Source organism: Branchiostoma belcheri, unplaced genomic scaffold (genome assembly GCF_001625305.1).
Source record: "Branchiostoma belcheri isolate BF01 breed outbred unplaced genomic scaffold, Haploidv18h27 scaffold83, whole genome shotgun sequence".
NCBI lineage: Eukaryota > Metazoa > Chordata > Leptocardii > Amphioxiformes > Branchiostomatidae > Branchiostoma > Branchiostoma belcheri.
Window position 1 is genome coordinate 13,620 of NW_017804498.1, and position 25,911 is coordinate 39,530.

The following is a 25,911-nucleotide window of genomic DNA, read 5'->3' on the forward strand; positions in this document are numbered from 1 at the left end:
TCATATGAATAATGTTATATGATTATAGACAATGCAACTTCTTTCTGCTACTCGAGAAGGATTTTGTACACCTAACGTACTACGAGCTCCACGTCTCCGGTAACCGTGCCCTTTGTGTTGGAGGTGTGGCAGGTGTAGATTCCTGCATCCTTTTCGACCACCTTGCGGATGACGAAGTAAACGATTTCGTCGTCGTCCTCGTACAGGTCGTACCGGCCCGTGGACGGCAGGATGCTGCTGCCTTTCCTCCACTCCACCCCCGGGATCGGGTCCCCCGTGGCGAAGCAGGCGAACTCCACCTTCTCCCCAACTTTAGCTTCCACTCTGGTCTGGCTCAGCTTCAGGTACGGGTTGGTCTTCTTGGCCTTGGCGAAGGGAGTTGCCTTGTCTGCTGGTGGGGCAGGTGGAGGCGGAGGAGCTTTGGGTTCTTCCTTGAACTTTCTGCCTGGGCCTTGATAATCTGCATATGCTTCTTTAGATATTTCTCCCTTAAACTTCCTACCGGGGCCCTCAGCTTCCTTTTGAGTGGCCGGAGCTTTGGGCTCCACCGATTTCGAAGCGGGCTGGTCTTCCTTGAACTTCCTGCCCGGGCCTTGATAATCTGCATATGCTTCTTTAGATATTTCTCCCTTAAACTTCCTGCCGGGGCCCTCAGGTTCCTTCTGTGGAGCCGGGGCCTTCTGTGGAGCCGAGGCCTTCTGTGGAGCAGGGGCCTTCTGTGGAGCAGGGGCCTTCTGTGGAGCCGAGGCCTTCTGTGGAGCAGGGGCCTTCTGTGGAGCAGGGGCCTTCTGTGGAGCCGGGGCCTTCTGTGGAGTCGGGGCCTTCTGTGGAGCCGGGGCCTTCTGTGGAGCCGGGGCCTTCTGTTCCACCGATTTTGAAGCGGGCTGGTCTTCCTTGAACTTCCTCCCCGGACCCGAGTAATCTTCGTAAGCTTCAGCAGAGATGTCGCCCTTGAATTTTCTCCCTGGCCCGGCGTATTCTTCCTTTGTGGCTTGCACATCCCATTTCTCCGGCTTTTCTTTGAACTTGCGGCCGGTACCAGAATAATCTTCGTATGATTCGGCAGAGATTTCGCCCTTAAACTTCCTCCCCGGTCCTGCGTATTCTTCCTTCAGAGCTTGTACATCCCAATTCTCGGGCCTTTCCTTGAACTTGCGACCAGGACCGGAGTAATCTTCATATGATTCAGCAGAAATTTCGCCCTTAAACTTTCTCCCTTTGCCAGCATATTCTTCCTTCAGAGCTTGTACTTCCCATTTCTCAGGCCTTTCCTTGAATTTTTCGACCTGGGCCCGAATAATCTTCGTAAGCATCGGCAGAAATTTCGCCCTTAAACTTTCTCCCTTTGCCAGCATATTCTTCCTTAAGAGCTTGCACATCCCATTTCTCCGGTCTTTCCTTGAATTTGCGACCGGGACCAGAATAATCCTCGTAAGCATCGGAAGAGAACTCTCCCTTGAATTTCCTTCCGGGGCCTCCTTTGGTATGTTTTTCTTCCCTTTCGTACAGATGGACATCCCCGGCTCTGCCGACTTCTGCTCTTTCCCCGAACCTGTCGTCTCCCATCTCCAGCTCCTGCCGCTCGCGGGTCGGTCCGAAGAGCGGGCCCTCCGGGACGGCCTTGTCCTGTGAGGCGGCGTGGAGGGTGTTCCTGATGGCGGCGATGGCGTCCTCTCCTTCCCCCCAAACTGCCGATGCCACGGCGTTGGCCACGGCCTTTTTCCTGGCAGCGATCTCCTCGTCCATGGCTTTCTCCAGCTGCTCACCCATTTTTTCTAAAAGGAGAAAACATTCCAAATACGTTATCTCTAACACTTGAGTCCCAAATGTCCCACACGTATATAATTTAAAATTATAACCTCAAAGCAGATCCTATAGGGCGGTAAGACAATATCGTTTGGCCAGAGCTGCGACCATTGGCCACCCTGTGACCACTAGCCACAGGGTGGCCAATCCTACGCGTCAAAGCTCTGGCCAATGGATACTGCCTTATCACCGTCTCTGCTTGTTGATTATGATTTATAATGTGCCCCAAGTTGCCCCCAACTAAGCATTTTTCATGACTACAAGAACCTGCTTGTAAGAAATCAAAAGAGGAACTCGAAGTAAGCGCCTTGTTAACACACATCGCTACGAGCACACGTGTACTAGTCTGCCCGCCTCCTACATCCAATGAAAACGGCGCGGCACGTACCGGACACGTAGAGCCTCCCGACCGACGTGCGGGTCCCGGAGTCGTTGATGGCCATGCAGGTGTAGTAGCCGGTGTCACGAACGTTGGCATGACGTACCTCTAGCGTCATCACGCCACATACATCATAGATCCTGACAAAACAAACACGTAAATCATCATTTGCTAGGTAAGTGATTGTCACGGAATACGTTTAGGTGGCTATCCACGTACGCATCATTATCGTTTCTAGCTTAAGTGAACTTATGGCAGTAACAATTACATCAAATAATTATCCAAAGTCAGAATCCATTGGCCTAACAGGTATCATGTTATTGACATACAGGCATCAGGATATTTAGACATGCTTCATTCAAGAGCTCAGAAGAAAGCGTAGTGGACATCGCAGCGAGCGGCTGACTCCAGGCCGCTAGGTGCCCCTGTCCGCACGCCTAACAGTCCGCCGCCGGGCGATGTCCTTGGTGCTGAAATGGGAATCTCCGGGGAGGACGGGCAGGGGTATGTTGCAGAAGGGTTTTATTCATGAAGATTTACCACATTTGTGGAAGGATTGACATAACAGTTGACTATCACCTCTTCAAGATGTCAAACCTGACATCAGACTGTAAGATTGGAACCACTCACACCGGAAAGGTCCCCTACTCTTTTCGATAAGTGCGGTGGGTTCTTTAACGTGGGTAGGGTGTGGCTCTCCCCAAACACGGGACCTCCATTTAACGTCCTATCCGAGGGACGTCCCTAACCGAAGCTAAGGCACAAGATCAGTGACATCAGACAGGATTCGAACCCGGGATCTGGACCTCTGAGCCGAACACTCTGCCGCTACGCCACACGACCCAACACAAAGCAAGATATGCACTACATACCTGTATTTGAAACCATCGTGAGTGATGATCTCGTCGTCCCGGTACCACTTGATCCTGGGCACGGGGTCTCCCCGCACGGAGCACGTGAAGCGCGCGGTGACGCCCTTCCCCACCGTGATGGTCCGCATCCCGGTAGTGAACATGGGGGGAGTCCCTGGTCATGTGCAGGGGGGAGACAGAAGAATTGTAATCTATCAATGCATTCGTTTGTTTAAAAGTTCAAAATTCATTGTTTAAATGTCAACCCAGCCTTTTGTGTTGACTTCATGGCTCCTATCGTTGCATTTGGGCCTAGGTCTGTTTTTTCGCTCTGTCGCTTCTTATTTTTTTCTTAAAAAAATCCGAGAACCAGCAAATTAAATTGGTGTGGCCTAAGCACGTGTCGCAATACTGCATTAATCCATACGTGTCATTAAATCTTTTTCTGGGGTGTCCAGCTGTGGGTCTGTGGGTCAGTTTGTCCGGACAGATTAAGTTAACAGTACGTGGGTGGGGACGACTGACAGGCAGAATGACAGGAGGTCAAAAGGTCAGACACAGGATTGGGGTGAAGTTGAGGGCCTCTGAAACCGAAAATACTTCTCGGTGGTCTAAAATCTCATGTTTTCAAGTGCTTTTCTAATTATAGTTCTGAATGACTTACCCTTCGGCACGTACACCTTTTTCTCCTCGTGTCGCCTTCGGTAGGACCATGGTCTACGGGGGATTCCAAAACTCTCCGGGTCAAAGATGTCATCAAACTTTTCCTCTTGTCTAAAGCTGAAAAGATAAGGGGCAGGCACTTTTAGAATCTCAAAAGGTCGTCATCGTACGTGTGTGTTCTCCTAAATTTCTCCAAAAAACACAGTAGGGTGAAATTTTGTATAGCCATAAATGGTAAATGACGACACTTCGAGAATTAAGTAATAGTTTGTAATGCTGAATTTCCATCTGTCTGCGTTTATAGTGCTTTTCATCTATGGGTATTTACTGCAAGCCTTACTGTTATAGTACAAGTACGTTGGCAGAACACACTGCGCCTTCACGAAACTGTGCATATAGCACTTCGGCAGAACGTCTCGTTTAAAAGGCCGTAATCGCGTATTTATGGATTGATACATTCCGTCAAATATAGTTTGCAACGTGTAAAAGTTTTATCTGACGCATCGTTGACCAAACATCCAACAAAAACTCTGAAAATTCGTGTTTCACACATACGTTCTGCTGACGTGCTGATATATATGTACACATCACCTGGTTGAGCCTGAATAGCTGCCCCTCCTCCCCAGCCGAACCGGCGTGCTGTCGAACTCCTCGGCGGTCTCCGAGAAGCGCCGGGTCCGAGGCGGTGTGGAGGGCGGGGTGCGCCCTGCGCTGTACCGGTCGAAGTCGTCTCCCCCGTATTTGGACAGGTCATAACGCCTCGGCCGGCTGGATTTCAAATGTTAAACATTGTGATTTCTCTTGATGTTGTTATCAATAATGAATGCCTACCTGCCTAAATGCTTAGGCCAGGACTGGCCCCTTGCTCCTCTTCATTTTTTCCCGCCAGGCATCACGGTCCTTAGCCTTTCGTTCAGCGTACTTGAGGGACCACCCCGTGTCCTGTACTATCTGGTCCCGCCATCTTTTAGGGGGTCTACCTCTAGGTCTGGGGTTTGTGAAATCCTGATGGTAGGCCCCATACACCAAAGAGTCTGGGGGTCTCCTCTGAACGTGACCAAACCACCTCAGCCTTCTTTTACGAATATCGTCGATTATGGTATTTTCCATTCCCAGCATGGCTCGGATTTCCTCATTTCTGATGTGGTCTCTCCATGAGACATTCAGGATAGCCCGCAGGCATCTCATTTCAAAAGCCAATAGGAGTTGTTCATCACTTTTTTTCAATGTCCATGTCTCACAAGCATAAGTTGCTATTGGGAAAATGAGGGCATGTAACAGACGGGTTTTAAGGTGCCTACTGACATCAGACCTGTTCCAAACTGTTTTCCTGAGTCTGCCAAAGGCAGAAGCAGCAAGGGCAACTCGCCTCTTGACATCGCTTGTTGTACCAGGAATAACACTTCCTAAAAATACAAAATCTTGAACTTTTTCAACCGTGGAACCCTCTATGCTTACATCCTCGTCTAACTCAGGGGAAATGACTTTGCACTTAGCCGCGTTAACTTTCAGCCCCCATTTTTTGCAAGCAAACTCTAGCTCCTGGGTTGACAACTGTAGTTTCTCAAAGATTGCAGCAATAAGTGTAGTGTCATCTGCGTATCTTTCCTCCATTGAAAGCTCATCATGTAGTTGGAAGGTCTTATCCAGGCTCTTAAGCTCATCCATTACGAATTCCAGGAATATGTTAAAAAGCACTGGGGACATGAGGCATCCCTGTCTGACACCTACACAGACTTCAAACCATTTTGTGATCTGATTGTTAACAGTTATTGCACATTGGGTGTTCTTGTACATCTCTTCCACTATGTTGACTATCTTCGCGTCCACACCTATTGCTCTCATCATCTTCCACAACGCTTTTCTCCAGACAGTGTCAAACGCGGATTTAAAGTCGATGAAGTGGAAGTGCAGGTTAACCTGTCTTTCTCTTGCCTTTTCTAAGATTTGTCTTACCACAAATATGGCATCTACCGTTCCCCTGCCACTTCTGAAACCAAACTGTGATTCTTTAAAGTGGGCTTCTGTTTTGGCTTGCATCCTGTGTAACAGGATTCTAAGGAAAACCTTTCCAGGAATAGATAGAAGAGCAATGGCACGGTAATTTGCTGGATCCATCTTACTGCCTTTTTTGTGCACTGGCATCACTAGCATTTTGGACCATTCTAGTGGTCGTTGCTCCTCGTTCCAAACCTTAGAGAATATCAGGTGCAACATGTCAATCATTTTCTCCCCACCTGCTTTTAGAACTTCCGCTGTTATTGCGTCATCTCCAGGAGCTTTTCTGTTTTTCATCTTTTTTATAGAGTTGATCACTTCCTCGCGGGAGATGGGAGGGCCTTGTTCTACCTCAGCTGGAGGGTTAGGAATATCATCTAAGGCCTCCTCTTGGTGCGGGAATTTCTTGTTAAGATGGTCTTTGAAATGTTCTTCCCATATACGCAACACTTCATTTGGGTTGGTGTGCTTTATGCCATTTTTGTCAATCATTACACTTAGAGGTTTTCTTGGTTTGTTCTCTAGCTCTCTAACTGTTTTGAAAAGGCTATGAGAATTGTTGTTAACGTGGTCCCTTTCCATAGCTGCAACTTTGTCTTTCATTAACTTATGCTTATGTTTCTTGACTTCGTTCTTCACCCGTTTGTTGTGCCAATGGTATGAGCTTTTAGCTTCTAGATCATTTGGACTACTCAACATTCTCAGCCTTGCATTCCGTCTGTCTTCACAGGCTTGTTCTACATCTGGGGGTAAGCCTTCTAGTTTTGCATGTTTCTTGAAGCCTACCACCTCTTTTGTGGCTTTGTTCGTGGCTGTTTGAAATTTTGAGTATAGCTCATTGATATCTAGATCACCCATCTGCAGAATAGGTTCTAAATCATTACCAATCCTGGTGGAGAAAGTATCAGCTACTTCAGGGTTTTTCAGCTTCTCAACATCATAGCGTTTAGGCCTTGATTTAGGCTTCCTTTCTAGTGGGGTATCCATTTTGAAGGTGGCCTTCAATAATGGTGGCCTTCAATAATGAATACTAGTAGCTAATAAGTGCATATCTTGAATAGCTAATAAGTGTTTAAACCTCGTCGACAATAATACTAACCCTGACCAAAGGAGTGAAGTTAAGCTTATTTCACACGTTGTCAACTTGTTTTCATGCCAGTGAACAAACTAATTATCTATAATAGTACATGTATTACTAGTATAATTACTCCTAGTATTCAATTCAATTGTAAGCGGGCTTCAAGGTAGAAGCATGGCGGCCGTAGACAGCTGTCTCCAGAGGCTTCTGTCGGCAGCAAGGACCCTCCAGGACCCTCCATACTCCTAGTATTACTTAGTCAAAATCATAGCTAAGTTGCTATGTTTGGAGCTGATAACTAATCTGATATGTGGTTACCTCAGTGGCAGTGCGTCGTAGCTCGGCTTGAAGGCGGCCCTCGGAGTCCGGCGGTAGTAGCTGGGTCCGGAGTCGGACAGCAGGGACCGGGCCGTCAGGGATGGGTCCATTTTCTGTCGGAAAAAAAAACACATGTTGTTCACTTCTGATTCGCATGCTTTACTAAATAGCCCCATATGACATCAATGTATGTCATTGAGTTTCAAGGATTCGTGCACATCAAAAGGAACAGCATATAGATGTGTAAAGAAGAGTAGCATATAGTCGATAAGCAATGTATGTACGTAATGCTCCTGTGCTGTATACATGTACTGTACGTCAAACATACTTTACAAGAAGTCACGCCTGCAGTGTGACTTTTTCTAAAGTATTTTGACGTACGAAATGCAAGTATATGTTACATGCAATAAATATACGACAATCAAATACGAGCAGTACCATCTATATAAAGATAGGAGCGTTGATATATTCTATACCCTGCTGATTGTAATTTCTTAATCATAGCTGGGAGAAAAGAAGTTGGAGGATCGTTTTGTTGACATTTCCTTCTCCCCTTGGTCCAAGTGTTGTCAGATGGCACCGTTACGATAATTAAACTACCTTTAGAGTCACGATATTTGTATGATGATCCATGCCTCACATAGTCCTTACCAGTGACACCTGTACGAGTACATGTATAGCATGGGCAGTATAAGGCATCGATCGCGCGGATGCCATGGCTATCTGATTTTTTCCACGAACAATAATAGAACGTTTCGAGAGACTATGTACTGTGACTGAAGAGTTTACGTCTCATGTGTCCTACTATACTGGCACAAAAAAAAAACGGAAAAGACAAAAATAATTTGATTGTTCATATTTCTAGCATGCGGAGCCTAAAAGGAATTAGGAATATGACCTCGTATCTCATGGGCATCCTTCGGTGGTCGTACCGAGGGCTGTTGAGCACGTTTGCCCCGTAATCGTAATGGAAGAACAGGCTCATCTTTGGTTTGGTGTTTTCTTCACGGACGTGTTATTGTTGTGGACGGACAAATCTGGTTGCTCTTGTTCTTGTAGATGGCGGTGTTGTTGTTCAGTGCCAGCACCCTTTCTCTGAGCCAGAGATCGGGGTCTAGACGTAAATAGAAAACTCAGAGGTCAGCTAGCTACAGGCTGTTCATCTATGTAAATTTGTTTTACGACCAGGTAAGGCATACGGAGAAACATACAACTACTTCATGTCTCAAAAAAAAAAGAGATACGTCTTGTCCTTAGTCCTCAGCTTTGTCCTGAGTTCGACTGCCTTATCGGTTCTCTGTCTCTAGAATGCTGCTTTTGGAAAGGAAGGACAGAACAGTACTAGTGCTCAGTATGGGAGCTAGCCATGGCGCGGTTATAGCAATTGCAAGGGAACTGATGTCGACTAATTGCGCTAGTATGGAAGGGTCAATGCAATAGGTGAAGTACATGTAGGAAGGTCAAGTGCGTGGGAGGTCTTTCGTAAACTAATACTCCACGGATTTCTAAACACAGCGAATCGCACTCATCCACACCACAGGCAACAATGTTGAGGGGGCGGGGCTATAAGGGGATAGTCAACCTACTTATGGCAGGGTGGGATGGGACAGTGATACTGTGTTAGTCGATCTATTTGGAGAGTGCATGAACGAGGGATGTAGAATTTAGATTGGGAGGGAGGACAACCGTTGAATGCAACACACAGTGATTCCCCGTGATGGCTTCCATGTACGTGTGACAGTGAAACGTGCGTCGTCAGTAGATGATGTTTATGTCTGTTAGCCATCGCATTTGTGATGCTGAGGTGGAATCGCGTCGTCAACGTTGTCTGCATCGTATGTCAATACACGGGTGTCCTGGTGACAGGCATGTCAGAAATGCTGAAAACAAATTGTACGTACGTGCCCGTCCAGCCAGCCCGTTACCCTATGACACATTTCTTCCTTCGTACATCGACCTCAGCACAAATTGTCAGACATACTAAATATACAATATGTTACAATGAGCTAAACCGTAGCAACAAAGTTCTGGCCGTTTTCAGTACTCAAGCTTTCATTACCACAAAAATACAAAGCATCAAGCATATCTCGATTTGTATATGGTGCGAATTCTTGGTAGGATATCAATATACCATGCGAATAACCATATGTGAACGATATATACGCTCTCTCAAATCTGTTTTCCTACAGAATTACAAACTTTGGCATCAGAACTGGATTGTCTTTATGCCCCAAAAAATGTACTTACGGGTTTTGAACAATCCAAAATGTGAAAGATGTGAGCCCGGTGTAGATGACCCCGGTGAACGGAACTGCGGCCGGGGAAGCGGTGGTGCAATGACACATTATATCTGTGTCATCTATATTTGTCGGTAAAAATGCCATAGACTGGGCAGTGGGCTGGATATCATATGACATACCGGGAATAATTTCACACGAATAGTTGTGAAGGAAGAATCATATAAAGACCGGGGCCTGAGCGACGCCATATTCATTGTGCTCGTTAATAATGGAGATTTGTCTTGGTCATACTTACAAGTTTCGTTCTTCAACTGTTTGGGTCGACATTCAAATCGTTTGAATAAACTTTTCTATACCAGTTTGTGATTGGACTATTTGTTTATGCTATATGCTACACCAGCCTCTAACTACTAGTAAATATAAGGCATGTTCCTGAAATGATTTATCATTCAAATGGTTAGTTTGTAGATATAATATTTACATTTAAGAACGTTGCGTTGTTTCGTCTTACTCTCCAAGCAAAGGTTTAGGGTGTGGCTTATTTTTGACGTATTTGTTAGGCGTTTTATTGGTAAGAACGTCTTCTTTTACACCAGCCAATGGACAGTGGCAAATGGACACTGCCCTGCCAGTTATACAGTCTTGCCACTTTGATGCTGCCTTGTAGCCACCAGAACAAAAGGTCTGCTTGGAGATTAGTTTCGTCAATTCTTCCGTGACCGAAAGCAGTGTGCTGTGCACATACATTGTATACATCATAAATAGGGTTATATGTGTACAGTTATTTTGATGTCCGGCAACTCATGAGCTCAACTGGATCCGGGCCAGACTGTATAATGAACTGCGACAGAACCGACTCCTGGACTATAATTGTGTGATTTATACTGTCCCGACAGCAACAGTTACGTCTGAGTTATACATAGTCTATAAATGAATGTGTTTGTCTGGTTGGGTTGTAGTGTGTACGTATCACGGCCGCTTCGCTGTCATTTCTGCACCAGTCCAGGCTCTGCCCTTCCCTAAAAGGACATGGCGATGCCTTCTACAGTGTTATGGATACAAAGGGAACAGCAATAACCTAGTAATTCGAGCCCGCTTGATGGCGTTCAGCGGCCTTGGCGTATCTATGTTCACTTGGACCAAATTCCGGACAACACAAACCACGAAAGGATTGGTCTCCAGAAAAGATGTGTAATGCTTAACAATTATTCTCAGTTATTAACAGTTATTACAAAACTCAGTGTCTGTGAGATATTAAAAAGTTAGACAATATTGATGACAACACACTAGTTGTTGCTTATAATGTATTTTATAGGAGCACCACCGTCACCGATATCCATTGCAACTGGTCATCATAAAATGTCTCATAAACAAATGGCAGGATAGCTCTGAATTCGAGCCCAGAACATTCAGGCATTTGTTATAGAACAGTGAAAATGGCCGTGAAGTTGGTCTTCCAGCAACAATAGCAGTTTTAGTACATCTATATAAAAATTATCATTTTTTATGTATGACAAATGATGCAACAATGCTGCCAATTTCCTGAAAAGAAACCTGACTTGGTCCAACTAATGCTAATATTACAAATTGTAATGTTTTAAACTTTTAAGATAACTTAAAAGTTGTAACCAGAACCTATCTTCTGTAAAGGGAAATAAATGAACTAACCAAAGTGCTAACATTTTTCAATTTGGAAAGTTTGTCTACCAATAAATACTGTACCTGAACATAGGCATATGTCAAAATAGCATTTGTGGACACTTTCGAGTGATTTCTTCATTTACAGGTTCAGACAGTCCAAATTTATTTTCCCAAAATCCAATCGGCTTACTTATAGCTCTTACTATGATTTTGATTCAAAAATTAAAATTCATGTAGTCAAAGAAATAAATTGCACATGGTCATACTGCCAACTATTTTACTTTGTAATTTAAGTTTTTTTCCCAAATACAAAATTTTGCCTTTCCCATCGCATTGCAGTCCACTTTTCTGCAATGTACAGTCCAGTATGCTACTTACAGGCTTTTGACAAAGGAACCTTAATTTCATATAATACTAGCTTTCAACTATGTCAAACAATCTAAACCATGCATGAGAAATAACAATTAACAAACCTATCAATATAAATCAAACATTGCCTTGTGCAACATAAAATATTTGCTGCTAATATGGTAAATTGTACATAGCATGAAGGCTCAAAATAGCTTACTGACATCATGCCTGAAAATCTAATATTTCTTGAATATACATTTAAGCTAACATAAAAAATAAACAAAACGGTGCAGCCACTAGCTTACATCACAAAATTACATGACTTAATAAACGTCTCTTTCACTCTATTATTTGTGACATGTCAGGGTTCAAAATACTTTTTACTCAAGTTACTCACTAGCCAAAAGCTAGCTTGACCATCAATATTTTAGGTAGCCGTCAAGTTAAGAAAACAAGTTGTAAGCCAGGCCACCTGTAACGGTATTTCTCACATGCTGCCCAATGCAGGACACTTTATTTTAGAAGCTGTGAGCCGGGCTGCTGTAAACTTTAAAAAGGTCGCCTTGGATGCAAAAGGAAAAAAGATAACTTGTGCACTGGGCAACCTGGCGCCTCCGATAAGTCTCGCACAGAAAACAACTGTTGCGCAGTGAAATTACGTATTTCGAACCCTGCATGTTTAGTATAGTAATACTTGGGATGGCAATGTACAGTCAATATGCACTGAAGCCTGGGGACTAAGGAAAGGATATAATCAACATGTCTACTTCAGAACTAAAATTTATAATTCCTGTGCCTGGTTAATAATCAGGAAGGAATAGATATTTCTCTTCATTCTTTGAAATTAATCTCAGAAAACAAGGGCAAGAAGATGTACAATGTATAATCAGATTTAAAGAATCACTTGCATCTTATTAGACACCATCAAATAACATTTCAAAATTGCCTTTTTGTTAGTAAACACTGTCAAATCTGTTACTTTGCTCTCTCACTCTCCAAGATTTGGACATACAATCTCATGGTTCTTGAAACTTTGCCTACAGTTTTCTTTTCAGATTTTATAGCCAAACATGTGAAAGCAAAGAATTTAAATATTAAATATTGCCAGAAAAATATTTTAGTGCCAGCATGATAAGACATAGACTGAGATAATTGCATATATTACATGCATGTATACTTTGCACTTATTTCATATAGGGTGATCTCTTGGCTGCTACTTAGCTTCTGTACAAGAGGGTGACACAGAAATATCATAACAATATTTTACATAGTTACTTCTTGCAGCTGTTGGGGCAAACTGTGCACTTATCAAGGTTGGTACTGTGGGGGGAGGGAGGTTTACATTGAGAAGTGCATTGCTGCGGCATTGTGCAGTTAACATATATTATGTACAGAACTATACATATAGGCATTAACAGTACTGCAGACATTGGGAAAACTATGCATAAATAGTAGTTACAGTTGAAGCACATATATTGTTGTGTGTGTGTGTTATATTGAAGATATGTCCTGGTCAGTCTGAGTGCCTGCTGATGTCATACCAGGCGGAGTCTGGGTGGCGGTTGTGTTGGTCATGGGGTGCTGCACGCCGCGCTCTCTCACCACCCTCTGGGCCGCGCTGCTGGAGACACGGCGGGCCGTGATGCGAGCATTCCCGCCTCCACCGCCGCCGCCACTGGGTGGAAAGGGGTTCTGAGCCGGCCCCAGTCTGGGTTCCTCCGGCTGCTCCTGCTGGCTGCCGGGCTCGTATCTGGGGAAAAAATAGGTATGTTACTACTGCTGTGTACCTAAACCCACGTTCAGGTCCAGGTCCGGATTCAAGTCCGCAGAGGTCTAGGTTGAGGTCCTGACTTGTAAGTCCAGACCTAAACCCAGGGCATACTAGTATACAAAATACGGAAGGGTCTTCTCAGTGAACATTTCCCCATCGAAAATGGGGCATCTTTACCGCAAATTTTGTAGCGAGCAGTGCACTACCAGGGTGTAGAAGCAAGATATGTTGTTTGCAGGGCACGTGATGTACATAGGCCAACACTTGATGATGTCCAATGTCAATGTTTTCTTCATTTTGCAGCAAATTTTTGAATGTCCTGGTACTCACCCCAATCTACATATCTGTAGATGTCCCCTGTTGGTGCCGTACACCAGCCCTCGGCCTGTCCCCGGCAGCCAGCAGGCAGAGTTCACGCTCACGTGGCTCCGCCTCTCAGGGTCACAGTGGTGCATGACGCTCTGGACATGCTGCAAACACAACAGTCAACATTACACTTGTTACCTTTGGTATTACATTTCTTTGAATGCTATTGCCTACAATACCTCAGAGCCAGCAAATTTAGTTTCTATTCAAATGGAATATGTTTCTTTGGCAGATACACTAGACATAGACAAAGACAGCAGTGTAATATTCCTGAACAACTTAACTTCCAAGCCATTGACTTGTTATAGAATGTGTACGAAACAACTGGAAACTTGCACATTGTATTGGAATTTGCTCAAAGAAATTCATGGTCACTATCTCTCTCTCACTGTCTAGCGCACACTCTCTCACTCCTATACACTTATTAATAAACACTCTCTCTATTTCATACCCAGCCACAAGACAATACAAACATGCATGTACACACAAGCATGCACACAGACATGCATACAGGCACACACACACACACACAATGTATACACACACATACAGAGTCTATTACAGACACACATAGTATATACACACACACACACACACACAGAGGCACACAAAGACACATGCGCATGCACGCACGCACGCACACACACACACCACACTCACCACACACACACACACCACAAACACACACACACACACCCTGCATACACACCGCACACACACATCCCTCCCCTCCTTACCACCAGAGTGCCCTCCGCTGCCTTCTCTGTGGCCGGCCTGAGGTGGAAGACTTGTGCCACCATCTGTTTGTCCACCAGCTGCCAGTGGAGCATGCGCGAGGCCAGCCCCACCAACACGTAGTTCCCCAGGGGAGAGATACTCACGGAGATGGCGTTGGGACCTGAGGAAGCAGCTAACGTTGTTAACAGTTGTAAATTAGAGGGCTATTTGATGGGATATGGGGTGTGTTTAGGGCCCATACACCAAGGCTATTATATATATACATTAGCCCAAACTCATTGACAATTCACATTAATACGGCTTCTGAAAAACTGCAGTAGCTGATAAAGCCAGCTGTTTACAAGCTGTATACAAAGAGCTGCCCATGATTTTAAGTTTCAGTTCAGTTGCCTTGTTTAACACTTAAAGCTGTTTAAAAGGTGGTTAGACAGGTCTTTTATCATACAGTATGTCCTCTTGCACTGATAAATCCAAAGATAAGCAGTTTTTAAAGGAAAATCTAGTTAAATAGAGTATTGTGTTATCTTTGGTTATCTTCATCACTACAAACCCTGTCCAAGGTAAGGATGAAGCTTATTGCTGACTGCTTTTTTCCATGGGTGTTAGAGTTAGTGTTAGTAATACAACTTGCCACTACCCTCTATTATAGCCAAGCACACTACACATTCCCTACAAATGTACATTGTTGTACTTTGTTTATTACCTTGCAGAGATTCAGGGCTTGAAATTCTTTTCTGGGAATAGGAGCACTGTTGTACCCAAACTTAAAACTTGGGGGCACAAAAAATTGGGGTGCACCATTTAAAACCTTAAACGACAAGATTTTTATTTTTTTTCTGACTGATGCCAACAATATCCTGTATAATATATACATTTAATATCTTTATGAGTAAACCTATGAAAAAATTGGGTCCAACGGTGCACCCACAGAAAAAATTGGGTGCACAGCTCCAATTTTGGGTGCACCAAGTTGCACATGCCCCCAGTAATTCGAGCCCTGTAGAGATTTCTATCATAAACAGTCAGACCATCTCACCAAAGCTCTTGGCGTACAGGATGTCCCCCAGACTGTCCTTCTGCAGGGAGATGATGGACAGGACTGCGTCGTCAGGGAAACCGCGATGACTGGGGATGAAGGTTGCTAGGTTACAGCCGTCCTTGGAGATGTCGATGCTGGCATCGTTGTGGATCTTACAGTGGGGGACGATCACATTTGCACTGGCTGTGAGGGGGGGAGGAGAGTTATTTTTAATTTTGATTTATTAAAATTGTAACAATACATTACAATACACATGGGACAAAGGCAGCTGTTGCTGGTGTTGTATCCCACACATAGAAATAAATAAAGGACAGAAAATACTCATTTTCACTTGAGTCGAGTGAAGAAAGTGTTGTAAAGTGCCTTTTCTTTAAGGGTACAAGATTGGTGGCATGTCAGGACTCAAACCTGGAACCTCTTGGTTCCAAGTCAAGGACTCTGCCGTTATGCCACATGACCTCACATTTTGTCATAATTTTCTTGATACAACTATTACAAGAAGAAATATATTAGTATAAGAAAAATGCTTGCTATGACGTAACATTACTAGTAGTTCACCCTAATGCTTTACATGTGAAAATACGTTGAATATCTTGTATATGACATGTGAAACTGTTTACCATCACTGATTTCTGGCAGTTGGTACTTGGTGAAGTCCCACCACTGTAGCCGATGGGTGGTGTTCACAATGTTACTGGCCACTGCTGACTCTCCTGTACCGATAAAGGCTCCTGTGGGTTTCATTTAAGATGGAAAAGATGAGACATCTACAAGAGGAAGAGACCTAAGATGGTTAGGACTACACATTCAGGGCTCAAAATACCACCTGCAGGTTTGTTGAAAATTTATGTCTCTTACAGGGGTCCACTCAAAAAAAGGCTAGGGTTGGCAGTTTTTTCTAGGGTCAGTCAGGAGACGGGAAACACAACATTTTTTTTCCTTGGCCTTATACGGAAGTACATGTATATTCTTAAACAACATGATTCGCAAGTGCTCTGGAAATTTTCTGTGGAGATTGTGAAGCCTGTACTAAGATGGCTGACATCCTGGGTGCTCACCAGCGATGGCCCTGTTAATTGCGGAGTGGACGGCGTTTGAAGACCGATGAGAGCCGTGGAACACACTGCGGTAGTGGGGGTGGACGTACTCCACTCTTGGCTGAGCCCTACGAGGGGAAGAAGCACCAGAAAAATTTAGATATCATGGTCTATAATACAACCCCTCTTATCATATTATATTACGTTTAAGTGGGATCTTTCTTCTTCAACTGTTCCAGAAAAAGAAGGTCACACCCAACAAATTAGAATTAGCATCTTTTTCATGTAAGTCACAACTAGTCTTTGGGCAAAAATTTGCAATAAATTTTATCATTACAAGACTTAGTGTAATAGTGACATTAGCTAGAATAGTGGTGTGAGAAAACTTGTCATTTATCTTTGGCAACAAAAATCTCCCTAACAAAATAGAACCATGGGATGCATAAAAAAGGTTTATTATGCTCTGCTGACATGTATCTGCAGTGTGGAGCTATCCCACCTTTTACTACATCTGAGGGGAAGACAGAAAAACATAATTCCTGAGTGCCATTTGGATGCAAAGTATGGCTATATCAGACGTCCTTTTGAGACTTATAAAGGGGAACAGGATGTCACCTGGATGATCCTGCCGTGTGGTGTCTGAAACGACCGTGAAGCCGGCGCCGTACCCGCTCACCACCGCGGTCAGATCCTTCCCTGGTGCAGAGAACATCACAAGAAACAATATTGTGAGCACGTCATCAGAACATACGGCACCTGCGCAAAACCCATAATGTATTGTGCATAGCACTTCAGCAGAACAACTCATATAAGGTCTGCAGTTTCCAAATATTGTGTCAGAATACAATTTATAGTTCTAATTCTCTTCCAATGTAGCAACTCTATAGATGCACACACCAGCCATACAAATACACCTGTTACACTCCAAGGTATCCCAGTTTCCAAACTAACCACTATACTTTGTAGGTTTGTATCGTTACCTGTCTCCTTCATTCAGGGCATGTCTGCGCATGATGTAACCCAGGGGGCTACGGTGGCTCTCTGACCTGGAACAGCAAAAACAAAAACGTTTATGATAAATGCTAAGAAGAAGTATTGAATAGCTAAAAATGTAATGGGATGATGGGATAAAATTCTGTCTTTAGAGAAAATAAATTCTGCTTCTAATTGCTCAAGTTTTTAAAATCAACATTGTTTTGCATCACCTGGTATGTTGGCCATAGAAGCGAGATGGCACATTAGTAGAGAAGGCGCTCTCCTGGACCGTACCATCGCCAGTAGAGGTGGGTTCCAGGCTGCCTGCCCTGGCTGTGCTGACAGGAGGCTGGGGTTCTGCGGGGTGGGAGAAGGTCTGCCACACCACTGGCCTGGTCACCGCAGACTGGGACTCGTAACCACTCTCTCCAGACATGGCCCTGGGACAACAAGCTCAACATTCACACATCTTGGATTGGCTTTGGAGAACTAACGTTGCTTCATCACTCAGCTATACTATAAGTTATTTCTGGACTTTTGTTTTACATGCTTCTTAGGACTCCTTTTTGTCATCTTTATTTCAATGACGTTGATAAAGGACAATGTTTCAATTCCTATCTTTTATAAAGAATAAGTGTTTATTACTATGTTTTATTGGAAGATGATGATTCTAATGTTTTTATGTTTCATCTTAGAACAAGTTTTGAGTAATTCAGCTTTTGGACTGCATGATTTACATTTGAATATACTATTCTGATTCATCATCATCAAAAAGAACCAGTTTTTAAGTTGGATTCAACAAAATCTATTCCACTGATAGGCAACAGAATACATATGAAAGACAGATTTTAGTGACAAGCCTCAGCAAACCAGCCACCGGAGCGTATAAGTTCTGCTAACCTCTGAGCCCGTGACCTGAGTGCCCTGAGACTCCTGAGCCGTAGAGAGTCCAGCCTCCTCCTGGCAGTGTTGACCTGATGTGCCTGGTACCTGAGCTGGCTCTCCAGTCCTGACGCACTCTCCGCCTCATCCCCTGCCGCCTGGCTCTCCGCCCAGGTCCTCCGCACCGCCCCCCTCCGCACCGGCCGCGCCGAGAAGTACCCGATCCTGGCGTAGCCGCTGTAGTCTGTGCGGGAAGCCGTCGTGATTTGAACTGGAATGCTTCGACCAGTTGAGCTTTGTGTGGGGGTGATCCGTGCAGTGCTGGTTTCCCTGTTTGTTCCCGCATGTGTGACTGCCTCGGGATGAGCAGGCGGAGTAAAGTGTTCACTCAGGGTCGGCATCCCACCTTCTCCTGCACTCGACTCGCTGGAGGTTCTACTGAGAGCCAGGTTTGCGGGCGATGACCTTAGTTCATCCCTCGGTGGCAGCAGCGGACAAGCTGTTTCCTGTGCAGCTTGGTTCCCACTTTCTCGACCACTGGTGGAAGATCTGCCCACACTTGGAAGCTCTACTGTTGTGCTTGATGTCGAAGTTGACGAATTGTGTGAATGGAGAGAAGATCTGGCTCTCTTGGCCGGAGGCTCCAGGTCTTCCTCTGACTCAGTTCCATCGACTTGTGTGTTTCTGGATGTTCCCCCGTCATTTCTAGAAACAGAGGCGCTGGCTGAACAGACAGACTCTGCAGAGGACGTGGACTGATTTCTCTGGTTCCCCCTAAGTAAGGAGGAAACCATAGAAGTGCTGGTGCTGGTAGTAGTGGATCTATTGCTCTCTGTGGTAGATGTAGCGGCAGTGCCTGTACTTGTGACACGACTGTGCGGAACTGGGAAACTTCTATCCTGGCAGTGATTTGTGCTAGTACTGAAACTGAGTGTCCAGAGATGATGGGGAGCCTGTACAGGAGTGCTGTTGTTTCTTGGAGTCGTACCCGTATTTGTGCTGGAGGGAAGCTTGGCGTCTTTGCTTTCATGAGCCATACCATTTGTCTGGGGCGTGTTTGACCTTGACTGAGACTGGGGTCTCCCAGGGGACGGGTTTCCAAGGTCAAGCAGACCTTCTGCTGCCTGTCTGCGAGAGGTGTTCTCTCCGGGAGGAAAAGTTCCGCCACTGGCAGTACATGTACTTGTGGCAGTTCTGGAAGCTGGCTCACTCTTGATGTTAGAGTTAGCACTGCAGGGTTGTCTCGCATTGCTACCTATCGAGTTGTGTATTGCGTTTGCATCTGATGTGTTTGCAACATTGCCTGGTTTGTGTCTGTCGATGGAACCTGGTGCATTCCAAACAGTTGTGCCAGCCGCGTTAACATTGTTGTCTGGCATGTTGGCACCACTACTGCTTGTGTTGTTTGTACCAGTTTCTGGCAGGTTCACTCCAGCAGTGCTTACACTGGTGCCTTGTGCTGTCACACCACCATTACTTGTTGTATTCACACTGCTTGTAACAGTAGTGTCTTGTGAATTTGCATGACCAAAGGAATTCCTACTTCCACAACCTCTAGAAACATAGGTAACCCCAGGTCTGTTCATACTACTTATGCCAGTATTGTGTACACTAACGGTGGTTGTCAGTTCAGAACCAGTTGCAGTAGACTGGCTGGCGATGTTCTGTCTGATGTTAGACCGGTACTGCAGGCTTCTCCGGCTGACAGTGTCGTTGGTGTTACTCGTGGTGCTTTGCATACTCGGGGAGGCCGTCAATCTCAGCCGGTTGCCTTGACTACTCTCCAAGCCACGCCTGTTGCCCAATCCCGGCACTTCGTCCGACGGTAGGTTCTCGTACCTACTCAGCGTGGATGACGGCTGAAGCCCTAGCCGTGCTCGCAGCCTGTCAATGAACTCCTGCGTTCTGCGTATCCTCTGGTGGTTGATGGATAACCGAGTGTCCAGGTCATGTAGACTTGAGGAAGCCCTGCCCGCTGGTCCAGGTAAACTAGGAGGCAGGTTACTGCTTCCCCCTCTCCTAGCTGTCATGACAGCGTTGTCGGCACGGTTGAAGGTCGGGTCCGCTAAGGTCCGTGCAGAAACTCGCCCGCGGGGTACCAACCCCTGCTCGTGACCCTGGAACGACCCCATCATGTTGCGCATCTCATTCTCCATCTGGTCGAGGCGGGCTGCAGCGCTGCTGAGGAGCTCCAGGCGGCGGCGCAGGTCCTGCTCCATGGTGTGGAGGCGGTGCAGGACGCGGGAACGCCGGTCCCAGACGGACATGCGAGGGGGCAGCTCCGAGTCGTCGGGCTCAGGCAGCATGTCTGTTTCTGAGTCCGAACTGTCCACCTGCACTACTCCTGCATCAAAGGGCTGGGAAACACAAAAACAGTCAGAAATTTCCATGAAAAAATGGTGCTGTTTCCATTTTCTCTACACACGAGAGCTGCTACATTTACATGGGTAATGACAAAGCTCTACCATCATACCAGCAAAGGGCTTGAATCACATCATAAAAATAACATTTATTGTGACAGTTCCTCCATATTCGACACACCTGTACTCTACCACTTGTACATGTACTCACCCGAACATTTGGCACATTGGCAATCCCTGTCAGTAAATGGTGACCAAGTGGATCAAACTTGACAAGTCTGAAAAACAGTAGAAAGAAAACACTCTTTAGGTCGTCCAAGCTAACCTAAAAACTTGAATGTATGCATAACTACAAATCTACCAGTTGACCCTTTTCACATGACACAACATTATGTTTAAGTCTTACAAGACCCCCTTTCTTTTACCTAAAACTGCCAGTGATATAGCCATTGTCATTATTTTGTACAAATAATCACTACTTGAGTCCAATGACAGGAAACTGCATGTAAGAACCAAGATGTTAGTGAACACAATGAGTTCTCTCCTACCTTATCTTCTCGGTCTCCCGCGCTGTCTTGACGTAGGCGAACGGTTTGTCCTGGCTCCAGTCCCAGAAGTGGAGAGCGTTGCCCGTGGCGATCACCAACACTTGGTCCAAGGGGTGAAAGGTCAGGGACGCGATGACGGTGTTGGACTCTGACGTCCACCTTTCACTCCCACCCTGTCGTTAGGTTTGAAGAAAGGAGGAGAAGGGCTTTACCAGGGATCAAAATCTTTTATTCTACATACCTGCACTGGTGCAGCTAACATTGAAAATCACCTGCACCAGTCAAATTGTACCTGCAAAACTCAGACATTAAAGGAAGTATGGATCGCTTTAAAAACTGTTTAGAAACCATTGCCATTATTTTTATTACACAACTTAGGTGATGACAGCCAATACAGCTAATGAAACTCCACATACACCTACATTTGTACATAAACTCAGTATATGGACCAGTGCAGGTTTGGTGCAGGTACACATCAGAAGTAGTACCTGCAGCTCCAATTTTACCTGCATATGCAACCAGTATTTCAAGCCCTGCAAGGGCTATTACATGTATATAAAATAAAATTGAAACAAGGGCTGCAAGAGGATTTTTATTATTGACTTTATTGAATCAAACTATACAAATGTGCATGAAGACATTGTTTTAGATATGAAGAAATTAGACTCATCCATATCAACAGAGCTGTTTACAAACATGCAATGTCATCTTTTCACAACATATTTCTTAACAATAATAATTTTTCTGGACAAGAAGACTTTTAAGGGGGAAAACCTGGCCCCACTGGCCCAGGATGAACTAGATAAAAAATGGTAATTAGAAATACAGTAGTAAAATACATCACAACTCACATGTAGGTCCCACACTCTGACTTCTCCATCCAGGCAGCCTGACGCCAGAATCTCGTTGGACGAGGGGTGAAAGGTCACGCACCAGGGCGTGCGGGAATGGCCGACCAGGGTGCGGATACACTTTCCCGTACGCAGGTCTGTCACATGGATGTTGTGATCACCATGGCTGGAAGCCATCAGTGTTCTACAATAGATAAAATATAGCATTATTTTAGCAAGACATGAAACGTTACTATGGTACTCTCTCCGATTTCCACACCGCAAGTCTGGTTGGAAAGGCAAATTGGAAGAATACGACTTCTTCATTATAAACTCACTCAAAAAACAATAAACGCTAATATTACCAATATTATCATTGGCTAGTTAAGTTTTCATCTTACCTGACAATACATGTATTCTCCTACATGTGTACATTTCTTTGACAGTGAGGAGCTTAATTAAGAAAAACAACATTGCATGGGATGACACATTCAGTATTTTCTTAACCTCCAAGCAGATGTTGGAAGAGGCTTAATGGTTACGTTTCCTAGCTGCCCTTCTCTGTGAGCCTGGGGTAAATCAAGGTAGTTTAACTCAGTCAAACTTTGAACTCCTTGGTCAAACTACCCCTCAACTGGTTGAGATTAGAATTTTACTGTAAGTCTACAAATTTCCGCGGTATATTTAGATTCGCGGAATTCGCGGGGACCTTTGTACCGCGAATCTATTTCCCTGCGAATATGTTTTGCGTAAGTGCGCCCCCCTCCCCACATGCATTAACGACGGTAAGTGAAACACAAACACACGCGATTCACAAATCACTGCAAATCAACTTTATTCTTAGCAAATGTTGAGTACCAAAATTTTTTTTAAGTTATACTGATGTCAAAAAATTATAATATTATGAGACACCGAATCGCGATACTGCGGCACTGGCCGTGTCAACCGTGTACCGCCGAAAAAATCTATGCGTGCAGAGCGCCGGCCATGCGCGCCCGGGCGCTTGAAAATTGCGGGAACATCGGGCATATCAACAAGTATTTTTATGAAAAATATAACGGCTGGTACCTGGGAAATGTTAGTTGGTTATCTTTTGCGCCCTGCTTTGCGGGCGTTTTTTTCTTCTTCTTGTTTTGCTGGATAGAAACGCTCACCGTGGGCCTACAAAACCGAAGGCGACCTTTGCATACTTCCGGGTTCAAAATCTCGCCGAAGACGGCATAAATTTGCTTAGTAATATATATATATATTCTTTCGATTATGCATTTCTTCACTAGAGTATCGATGTGTTAAAGTCGTGGAAAATAGCATTTTAGCGCTTATTTCCGAACAAAGAAAATTGTTTACACGTGCGTCAGATCGATCGTCAGCTTTACCGCCGCCAGTCTCGCGCGGTGCACGAAACAAATTTTTGTGCCGCGTTTTAGGAGATAAATGCCGGAACACGAACTTTTATTATTTTAAATAAACACTTTGCAAATTTTTGTTTGAAAAATAGCCAAGGAGAAATCGCGAATCTAAAAATACCGCGGATTGTCCATTTTCCCGAAACCGCGAACTTTAGGCACCGCGAATCTTAGAAGAGACTTACAGTATCTAATGCCTGTAGGTTGTTACCCCTGGTCCACCTAATGACCCTTTTTGCAGCCTGTTAGATTTTTGTTAGGTTCTGAAATGCCCCATGCTCTACTGGGCCCAATATCTTGCCACTACTGAATATGGCAAGAAATTGGACATAGCAAAACAGGGTGCATTTCAAAACCTAACAGAAGACCTAACATTGAATAATATTGGCTCAAAAGTTCATTTGCTGACATTTCAACATCTGACTATGGTATTTCAGGTATTCCTACTTCTATTGTCACACGTGCCATATGGTAGCTTTGTCTTGTAGAACAAACACCAAACGATGCCAATTTGCAGCTCCAGGACATGTGATGATCACGTGACCCCTAAACTATTCCCTGGGGAACATCCCAGAACTGTGGACTTACCCATCATGGCTGAAGGCCATCAGGAATGTGGTTCTGGCATCTCCTGGGAGCTTCACAGCCTGCACAGGGGGACCAACCATCATGCACATGTCAATACACACCCTCATGGGGAGGGGGCTATTGAAGAAATAGTATGAAATGATAAATGCTGCTGTTCTAAAATCATTAGCATGGAATCCATCCCAAAAAGCTATTGCCTGCTCTAGTAGTGGCAGTGACTACTAGAACCAGCAAATTGCTCGGCAAATAACATAATTTCTTTCAATTGATATGAAATAGATGTTGGATTTTGTATCAATTTACATGTGAGGCCTCTGAGAAATAAATTTTAATATAATAACCTTCATCATTAAAAGTTCATGTATACTGTTTTGTCTTTTTAATTAAGACACAGCCTCAACCATACTACCTATGATATCTACTGTGGTATGGCAAGGACAAATGATAAAGAAAAATGCAACTTGAAAAAGTCTTTTGATTCTCTGAGATTGCAATTCTTGTCAGAAGATTGCATAATATAATTTGCAACAAGTAGCATAATATATATTTGTATTGCTTTGTAGAGAGATTTCACCCTTTGCTGAGCCCCCATCGTCCAAGTCATTCCAAAATTTCCAAGATTTACATTGAGATGTGCATAATTTACAAGGGTACACCCAAATTTGAAGCAAATTTGCGGACATCCTCTTATTCTTAAATCAATATCTTCCATCCGGTTACGGTAAACCATAACAGCAACTCAGTAAATATATCTACATGATCTCTCCAAACGCTATGATACGTAAAACAACGTCTCAAAAATACAAAAACGTAGTTAATCCGACCTGATTATCCTGGGAAAACAGAGCAGCTTTGTCCTCGGCCAGAAACCTCAGTGCTGCCGGCGTACACTGCCCTGGAGCGCCGACTTCCCGCCCGCGAAGGGCTGGTATTGCATTTCTACTCCTCTTCGACATATTGCAACTCGCCGTGCTTTAGTTACGATCTATTTTCCATGGAATTCAAGGCTTAATTGCCTTCTTGATCAGGCGAAATCCCGAGGAAAAAAATTATATGCTCTGACAGGAATCGTTCAGCTGGCATTGGATAGAGAATTCAGTCCTTTTCCTGTAGCCATTTGGTGCCTGGTGCAGCATACTTCAAAGATGCTTCATAGTAAATTTGTCTCCAAAGGTAATTTTTGCGATGGTATTTTGCAGATGCCGGTTATACAAACACAAGTAGAGACAGAGATGATCTCAGACGTGCTGCAACTTCTCTGGACGACATAAATTCAATATGGCTGCGGTCAGCCCTAAGGCCCTATAGGTAGACGCAAATTTGCACGATCATAGAAAGTTGTAAACACAGAGTGTAAACATAAATCTTATCAAAATATCCATAAAACTATGTGTAATAATATTGAGTTTTCTATTCTTTTGTATCCATTATACAAGCATAACACCATTCACATACCCAAAATACTGCGCCTGCCAGGTTGGGGCCCTGGGCATCATTTTGAGCAGGTTGACAATCTAATGTTAACGTTAGATTTTTAAAAAATTAGATTTCCTTGGTACACATGCATGTATGAGCAATCGTATGATGATGTCACTATTCCTTGAAAACTTAAGACCAGGTGGGACATATTCCTAAGGACTTTAAATTGCTGTCAATTTGTTTTGAGTGAACTGTTTATATCTATTCCTTCACTTCACCTTCACCTTCTCCATCTATTCCTAGATTAACATTATTTTGAAGCAAAGAATGAACGAAGCCTCATTTACATATTATAAACTCATAGTCTTTGTCATTCATCTGATTGATCGCATGAGCTTTCAAACGTTTTCCAGTATTAAAGTTTGTCAGTAAGTCTGTCAGTAAGTTTGTTTAATGATGATCATAGAATTGATGTAATGTTGATGGTTAAACAACTTCGTAAAAATGTTTACCTCCATGGGCATACTAATGGGAATGAAACATTTTTGAGGTTTGCCCATCAACTTTATCTCTATATTGTTTTCAAGGTTATGCTTTATTGCTCACTTCTATGCCATACAGCAAAGA

The 25,911-nt window shown here is 44.2% G+C and overlaps 1 protein-coding gene across 1 annotated transcript; it reads right to left on the minus strand.

Moving 5' to 3' along the window:
* Positions 1 to 51: 51 nt before the first annotated feature.
* LOC109486800 lies at positions 52 to 25,162 on the minus strand. Its single transcript, XM_019790694.1, is given in 23 exon segments — positions 52 to 1,045; positions 1,048 to 1,082; positions 1,337 to 1,775; positions 2,195 to 2,325; positions 3,058 to 3,211; positions 3,701 to 3,816; positions 4,291 to 4,467; positions 7,094 to 7,206; positions 12,928 to 13,075; positions 13,427 to 13,566; positions 14,200 to 14,360; positions 15,237 to 15,422; positions 15,860 to 15,970; positions 16,298 to 16,404; positions 16,892 to 16,972; positions 17,257 to 17,322; positions 17,482 to 17,691; positions 18,152 to 20,490; positions 20,705 to 20,771; positions 21,042 to 21,214; positions 21,893 to 22,076; positions 23,866 to 23,924; positions 24,690 to 25,162. Coding segments are annotated over 23 exon segments (6,303 nt in total). The 5' UTR covers positions 24,822 to 25,162; the 3' UTR covers positions 52 to 71.
* Positions 25,163 to 25,911: the final 749 nt, after the last annotated feature.